Below are 9123 nucleotides of genomic sequence, written 5' to 3' on the forward strand. Positions count from 1 at the left end.
TATTATTTTGTTTCTTTTATAAACACTTTCATGACGGGCCTGTTGGAATGTATCCTAGATTTTATTTTTGTTGTCTTTAGTGATTGCCAGTGGCAGGGCTTCATTCCCTAATGAATTAATCTGTGGATTTACAGGCAGACTGTACTTTAAATCCAAATCTGCTTTGATATGTTTCCTGCTGTCTTTATTTTATTAACTTATCCATTTAATTATTTTAAAATTGTTATTTTATTAATCTTTTTTTCTTTATTATTTTTTGACCTTAACATTCCTGCATATTTTAGTAAAAATTACTAACCCATACTTATTTAACAAAAAAAAAAAAAAAAGAAATTGCATTGCTTCATTATCCGTCTCCTCCTCTGACATGAAGCTTCCATTCATACCTTAGAACTTTTGATCTATATAGAGCTTCTCATCATAATTTTTTTCCTTACCTCTTTTCTGTCGAAATATTCTTACCCTCTTAAAATCCTATCAGTTTAGATAATTTTCTTTTATAAACAAACTGCTTTTTTACTCCCTTATTTTTCAACCACTTTTTTATTCTTTTCTTCATGTTCTACTCTCTTCTCTCCTCCAATTCTTTTTCTCTCTTCAAATGATCTTCTTGCTTGAATCTGTTGCCCTGGAAATCACTGAAGACTCTGTACTCATATTCAACATTTCTTTAGGATGGTTCTTGTACATAATTTTACCCTTCCTTAATATGCATGTACCCTTTCAATGAGGATCGATACACTGTATTTGTGCATGTTGATATATGTCTAGATTTCATTCTTTGGCTGGCAACTCTTGCTCAACAGTATAACAAGTATTTTTCCATGACAAATGCTTTAAAATGTTTGACTTCAATATGAAATTTTGAAATTGTCTCTTTGACACAGTTATGTTTTTAAATATGATAAATTTATTTCTCGGAAATTCTTAAAACTTGATGAAATTTCGAAGGAAAATAACAAAAGCCATGAAATGTTATTCATTTATATATACATATGTGTATGTGAATAAATATATATATATATATATATATATATATGTGTGTGTGTGTGTGTGTGTATATGTATGTATGTATAAGCAGATCAAAAAGTTATAGGTTATAGGCGAGTGTGTGATTTCATTTTAGTTTTCCTACTTTCAGTTCTGTATAAGGAGCTTAGTTGACAAGTTTCAATAGTTACAAAAACACCTAGTAGAAAAGCCAAAAAACATCAAGTAATCTGTTAACATGGTAACTCATATTCTTTCAATCATTTATTCTAATTGATTAACTTGTCTCTGTTTTACCAAATGTTATTACTAATTAATGTATTCTGTTATATAGCCTTTATTACTTCATTTTCAAAGGAATGTACAATTACTAATTGTATGAAGCAAAGAAATGCTGATTAGTATTTCAACAAATATAATTTTGGCACAATCTCTTAAGAGTGTTTTTGTGTGTGTGTGTGTATGTCTGTGTGTGTTTAACATATTCAGACATATTGTTGACATTGATGTTGCTGTATTCCTAGTTGGACTGAGATATAACTTTAGTAATTTTTAAAGTAATTAAAACATTGATTTAAGTACAAATATTTAAGTATATTTTAGCTAAAAATAAAAAGGCTTTGATATTTTTGTAAAATATTTTTCATATACGGCTTACCTGACTTATGCACAAAATTCTTAATGTGTGTATAATGTAACGAATGATCCTTGGTAAATGCCTTGTATATAGCTTTTTAAAAATAGTTTAAATGGAAATAATAACAAAATGATAAATTCCGGACACTATTTTCTATGAATAAAAAAAAAATTGGTAGAAATTTCTATTTAATTTACTCAGGTGTTCGACTGTATGAAACAACAGTTTTCAGATTTAACTCTGTGTATATGAAAACTTAGTGACTTTTCTCCTACTGATGATTGGGGAAAATGTTGGTAGTATTTAATTCTTATTAAAGAATGCTAATTGCATTAAATATTTGGAATTAGTTTGAGAAGCAAAATTAACTTCAGTCCTACCAAACTGCTTCACTACAATATGTACAAACTAACAGAAGAGTACATGCTCCATGTAGTAACTAAATCTCATAGTTTGTTCAGTTGAAAGACCTATCAAACTAGAAATTTTATATTTCAAATGTCCAAGATGTTGGACACGTTTTTCTCCATATTGTCTCTCAAGTTGATGAACAACAAAAATCATAAGACTAAACATAGCATTTTAAAAGTGATTCTTCATTATTGGTAACTAAGCAAATCTGTATATATTTACTGGTGGCATCAAAACCCTTTCTGTATTTCATAACTGAGACAGAATATGTCTTTGGTATAAAGATATTCAACTAACTTAATTTATTTTTAAAAAAATGATCATACTTTAAAATATAACACTGTAACTCATACATCATACTATTACAATTTACAAAAGACACTGTTCTTCATAATAACCTTCCCAAAGTGTTTTTTAGTTATGATTGTAATATATTTCTTCAAATGTTGTATTTAGTAGGGTGAGCAACAAACTTTTTTTTTTTTTAAATATTTCATTTGAAATTTCTAATTTAGCTATTAAATTAAAAAAACAACTTATATGTTCATGACTTTAGCTATATATACATTTTATTTATTTATTTATATTTTTTTTGCTATTTTCATGGCTGCTTTTTATGCAAATGCTGTTGGTATTTTAGCTTAATTTATTATACATGCATGTATTATTTTTTTACTTTCTTATACTGTAGAGTTGCCAACAAAAGTTTCTCCTCTTTGTTTTCTATTTTGTACACAAGGGTAAAATATTTGGGGATTTTTTTCTGTTGATATTTTTTCTTTTTCATTCTTAAATTGTTCAGTTTATAGATTTTTTCAAAAAAAAAAAAAAAAAAAAAAAAATCTGATTAAAAACAAGATATTTATCTAGTTAAGGCCAAACAAATGTGTGTATGTTTATAGACATGTGCACATGCTCTCTAGCTGGTTGAATCAAACAGTAGCATTATATCTCCTAACAAATCAAAAGTAAGGTTTTGTATCCATATTATAGAGTATTACAAGAATATTTAGAATTAGACCAATCTTGCTCTACAGTCCTATTGTTGGTCCATCATTAAAAGAAGATTAATATAAGAATATGTAATTTAAAAGCGCATAAAAAGAACCTACCATAAAACATCACTACCAGGTAGTATAAGCAGCCAATCAATGTTTAGCAGGTCATTTTGCAGAGGATGGTGTTGGTATCCTGATTGTCATCCATATTTCTATGAATATTTCCCATTCTTGTTTACAAAAAAAGACATTTGAGCACTTTTCAATTTGTGTAAACCCAGCACTTATCTCTTTCCATGTATATTTATATACACATGTGCACACACATACAAACATGCAACTTGACACACTTCCTTGTGCATGCATTCCTGTACACCCATGTACAGTTGTTCGATGTTGGTGCAATTAACTGATTTCACACAAATTCAGCTATTTACTTTCTGCCTCTTTGTTTGGGCTAACTTTAAGGTTGTGTTAGCTTGCATTAAGTATTTTTTTTTGTTTTCTTTCTGTTGTTTGTAATTAAAATTTTGCAAACTTTGTAGGATTTCTTTTTAACCTGCTAGAACAAAATGTTGCATATCATGTAACATTAAAGAATGGTATGTGTGTGTGTGTTTGTGTATACCGTGTGTGTGTGTGTATGCACATGAACATGTACATACACACATTTGTCAGTGTGTGTGATTGCACGTATTTGTGTAATGGATGGCAGTATATATGAAATACTCCTAAGTGCAAAGAAGTACTCAACGCTATTAGGTAGTGTGGAATAATATTTATTAAGAACTGCGTCTAAAGTCATTTTAAGATCAGGAATGAGACACCCCTTAATAATAACTCAAACCCTCATCTTTGAATATATATTGTATGCACATGTGTATGTATCCTCTCTCTCTCTATCTCTCTCTCTTAAATACAAGTTGTATTTATACACAACCTTGTGCATTATGCATAGCCATGTGTCAATCTGACTGACTGAGTGGCAGAAATGCGAAAAAATAATTTTAACTTTTTATATTTCAATCTTATCTGTCTCTCATATATTTCCCTTCTCTCTTATTCTTTCTGTTTCTCTTTTCTGTCTCTGTCCTTTCTCTTATGAACATGGGCTATTTATGTGTTTTGGGATGGTATAACCACTTGCCCACACCACCAAACAATTCTCTCTCAACTCCTCAAAATCTTTTGAGAACTTCTCAATATGCCCCTGTTTCTTTCTGTGGAGACACTCCCACTCTCAGATGCTGAGGATATTTTTGCAACCCCATCCTCTCTATTTCTTTCATATAATGGCAATAACCTTTCTACAAGGTCACATAAGATTGCCATCACACCCCTGTATTTGGTACCTAATGTCCACCCCTTCCCTTACTGTACAAATAAAACATCAGATCTACAAGGTATTACATTGCAAGCAACTTGTTGAGGAGAGTAGTAACTCTGAATATGAATTAATACAGAGTTAAGTGACCCTTTAGCTCTCCTCATAAGATAAGACCTGATGCGGGTAGCATGATAAAATGCACCTAAAATATTTTATAAAGCTGTAGGTGATAGGAAGGGCATCACATCCAACCACTGAAACCATGCCAAAATAGAGACTTAGACTCCACAAACTGTATCACCAGCTACTCTGCCCTCAAGAGAGCAGAAATAGCAAACAAATGAACTTATGTAGGTGAGTGGGGACTCTTTGGCCTTCTTTGCAGAGAAAAATCTCTAGTGCATGATAAAATGTGTTGTATATTAAGAAATATACAACATACAAGGTAGTTGGGTTTGAAGACAATGTGACAACTCATCCAGCTTATGCCAGAGAGAAAAAACATGTAAAATAATGATGTGTAAGTGTGTGTATATGTATTCCTGTATGTGTATTTAAGAGTGTCTAAACGATAAAAACTTAAAGTTAGCATTCAGCATATTAGATTTACATTCCAATAAACAGCTACAGCAGTGACCCAAAATAATTTTATTACCTTGGAAAGTGCTGTTAAAAAAGTGCTCAACTTAACTTTGGTTTAGTACCTGCCTGTTCCACAGTCCTAAATCATGTGCTTTGAAGTTCTGCCATAACTATTTCTGAAGAATTATTTTTAATTGAAGAATTTTCAGTAGTAAAATATAACTTTGATTACTTAAGCACACTGTTAGTTTACATATAATAACTACTATTAGACATGTTGTAGCATGAGTTTAAATATATATATTGTGTTTTACGTTTTTTAATGTTTTTTGATGCATGACTTTTAAAAGATTATATTTTGTGTTTTAAGTGGTTAGAGGGGATGATAATTTTTTTTCAAATATTCCCATATTTTAAAAAAATGTTTAGAATAATTCATACAATGAAATATAAATTTTAACCCTACAAAATTACTCTGAATATAAAGAGAGAAAAAAATTCATTTTAAAGCTAGCTTTTTAAAAAGCTTTATTACCTTAACAACTAACTCCGCTTGCACATTATTTGTTAAAGTATGTGTGTGTTGTATGTCACGGCTGAAGCACTAAATTACATACACAAGAGTCAGCCTGTCCATTTTTCATCTGCCATAGCCAAATTTATTTACTGAGAAAAATATATAACTTTTTAAAGAAAAAAAAGAAAGCAAAATATGGAAAAAAATGTAAATGTTGTTGTCAATGTAGTGATCACCATGTCCCCTCTCACCACTCTTGGCATGTTCCTCCTTGAATATGGCTCCTCACACATTTAAATTAACCTCATCAGAGTGGGAAACTTAAGCGCAGTGGCTCATTTTCCAAACTGAGAGCTTCCATAAGGCGTAGCAGTGCTAAACTGGTCCAGAAACTGAAAGGCAGAGGATTTGGAGATTCTGACACACCTGGCAGGTAAGGATGAGTCTTCTAGTAGCTTGCTGCTGCTGCTGCTGCTGCTACTGCTGCTGCTGCTGCTACTACTACTACTACTACTGTTGCTCTAATAATTATTGCCACCAGTTTTTAATATTATTAAAAAAATCTGTGTGTGTGTGTGGGTGTGAGTGTGTGTAATGGCGCATACTCGTACAGATTGAAAATCTCTAAAGAATATTTAGGTGTTATATGTAAGAACTGAGTATATGAATAGTTAGTTTGGGCCAAACAGTTCCAAATGTACTCACTATAAAACAAAAAATTTATTCAATTGAATTGCCAAATTAATATTAATTTCAACAATTTTAAGGTTATTTCAGAGATTGACAAAATATTTTTTTAAAAATTCAAATTTATTTCCATGTATACTTTATTGGATGGGTGGATGGTACTGTTTTTTTTTTCTTTTTTCTTTTTTTTTTGTTTACCTTTTTTTTTACAGGGTGTGTCCCAGGGTTATTGCATGGATTTCTTTTAGTTGATATCTCATGAAATTAATGTTTGTGGCAATAGTTTTCCTTGAGATTTTGTAATTAGTTAGTCCATACATAAAAACACACACAAACAAATAGTTCAGATGTAGATTACTTTGTATAAACATATTCCTAATAAAAGCATTTCACTAAGAACCAAAATTGGCAGCATTTCCTTATGTCTGACACAATCAAGGAAAAGGAAACCAATGGCCATTTTTAAAGAAATACGTTTTCATTTAGAATCACACTTGAACTATCTGCGTTTTCACTAATGACCTACAATAGATTAACATTTTAAATAAATAAATGTATTTGGCTAATTCTTAGAATAAAAGGCATGCTACTTTCTTCCAAAATTTATGTCCATATATAAAAATTGTATATTAAGCTATTTTAAGATTTATTTTGACTCTTGAAAAATTTCATCTTCTTTGATTTCTTTGTTTTAAATGATTAATTGGTTACTGAGACTCTTAGTGTTACACAATTTTTATTTTTATTTATTTATTTATTTTTTGGTTAATTTATTATTCATGACTTTTAGATGATAAACATTTTAATTTTCTCGGCATTTTCATTGAGCAATATTTCTTTGGTTGGTTTTATTTTTGTATGGTACTTATTGGTTGATGATATGTAATAATTAAATTAAACTTCTTAAATGAAAAGAGTCTAGAACTATTTAGTGTGTGTATGTGTGTGTGAAACATTTCTTAAAGACATCTCCTGTAAACATCTGATTGCTGTTGAATATTTGTATTTTTAAAATGTACTAGATGACACGGGCAGCTCTACTCACTTTTGATTCTTTTACTTGTATCCATTACATCTACATTTACACTTAGAACATGTGTATTTTGTACTGTAGTTCTGAAATATATGTTTCTAAGTTTTGTCCTTGAGCAATAATCTTAAGGCTATTTACTTTGTTTTTTTGTTTTTTTTGTTTTTTTTATCTGATACTTGTACATGACATTTTTTTAAATATTTGACCATCTCTAAGCATTAGTAAAATATTTGAATAAGAAGAAAGACAAAATATAAGCTATTACAGAAAACAAAGCTGAATCTTTGAGGTTTATTCTTCAGAAAGAAAAAAAAAACAAAAAAAAAAAACAAATATGATTAATAAACCTACATTTTTAGACATGAAATGTGACATTAATAGATGCAGTGTTATACTTCTAGTATAGTTTACATTTTGGATTCATGTAATTAAAACTGTTATATATAGTTTATTTATAACATTACTAATAAGTTAGGAGGTTTAATTAGTTTGCTTAATTATTTTAGTTGTAAGTTTTTACACTATAATTATTTCATTTTCATGCCTTTCATTCTATAAAATTGTCAGTGCATTATTATATTTACAACTTTACTCTTATACACGAATATAATAAACATTTGGTTTATAAATAGTGAGTAGATTTGTAAATTATTATTTTGCTAAACTTAGAATTTGCAAAGTTTACTAATGTTCTTATAATTTTATCTTTAAAAGTATGGTATACTGCAAATTCCTTTTTTAATGACTTTACATGAGGAAAATTATATATATACTTCTAAATTAAATTTTATGCAAATATGAATATTTTCATATATTTGATATTTCCATCTGGATGTGTAGACCTACACATATTCACACTCTTAATCACACACATTTATTATTATTATTATTATTATTATTATTATTATTATTATTTACTTTTTAAAATTTTCTATCCTATTTAATCTCTTTTCATAAAATATATCTTATTGATAAGTATGTCCTATCTCTTATTATCGCCTCCCTAAATATTTGATATTCAAATTAAGATACCTAACATATAGTAAAACTATATTTTGAAACTTTACAGGTATAATTCTCCAATTTACTCAGACTTTCTCTTTCTTTCATTGTTTTTTTGTCCCCCCTCCCAATTCAAATCTAATTACAAATAACATTCTTCTCAGTTAAACATTCCCCCATTATTTATGCTGTATGTCATTAATTCAGTCCTAAACCTGCTGCTCATTTCTAAATATTATCTATTTGTATTGTATAATAATGCATCTGCAATTCCCAAAGGTAATGTTGGCAATCATTTTAACAAGCTATAATTAAACATTCTTTCAGTAGACAAATGTATTTGAAAAAAATCTTAATTTGAATAGAACTAGAGTTTATTTTGAAATAATGTCATATCAGAAAAGAACTTTTCCTTTGGGTCAGATTGTGTTTCAGTGGTTAATACAATATAGTATGAAGAATTACTGTTCCTGCTACAGTATGCTATAAAACTATATCATCTATGTGCACTCATGCCTATAAAAGCACATCTGATGTTCCACATTCAATGCTTAGAACCATCATTTTTGAAGGATTGTTGGATTCTTAAATTGTTGCTTTCCTGGTTATGCATTAGAATTGTTTCAATACACAGAGCAGTCATGTTTGAATTATATTTGTAATGATTTACTGCGAGTATTTTAGCTAAAAAAAAAAAAGTATAATTAGATCCTGATAGTTTTGAAAATTAATCATACTAATTTTGTTCCTTTCTTGTTTAATCCAGCAATTTGGACTCTCTTCTTGTCCCTTACACTCCAAGGTGAGGAGAATGATGAAAAACAAAAACAAAAAACACTATAATAAAAAAAAATATCCTGATAGTCTTTATGAATCTGCTAACCAACCCAATAACTCAGTTCATCCAACCTCCCCCACTTGTTTTTTTTTTTTTTTTTT

At 29.2% G+C, this 9123-nt stretch overlaps 1 protein-coding gene across 22 annotated transcripts in view; it reads left to right on the forward strand.

Annotated features, from left to right (window-relative positions):
* LOC106867804 (kinesin light chain) overlaps nucleotides 1–9123 on the forward strand; it is a 126492-nt gene that overhangs the window by 104721 nt on the left and 12648 nt on the right. For 16 of the 22 annotated variants that reach the window (XM_052973612.1, XM_052973604.1, XM_052973610.1 and 13 more), the window contains 2 exons: nucleotides 5774–5895; nucleotides 8951–8986. The exons of 3 other annotated variants lie outside the window; for them this stretch is intronic. In XM_052973612.1, the coding sequence (XP_052829572.1) occupies nucleotides 5774–5895; nucleotides 8951–8986 (158 nt within the window). The remainder of the gene's footprint in view (nucleotides 1–5773; nucleotides 5896–8950; nucleotides 8987–9123) is intronic. 3 more of the 22 variants (XM_052973601.1, XM_052973620.1, XM_052973603.1) reach the window with 1 other exon arrangement.

Source organism: Octopus bimaculoides, chromosome 16 (assembly GCF_001194135.2).
Source record: "Octopus bimaculoides isolate UCB-OBI-ISO-001 chromosome 16, ASM119413v2, whole genome shotgun sequence".
NCBI lineage: Eukaryota > Metazoa > Mollusca > Cephalopoda > Octopoda > Octopodidae > Octopus > Octopus bimaculoides.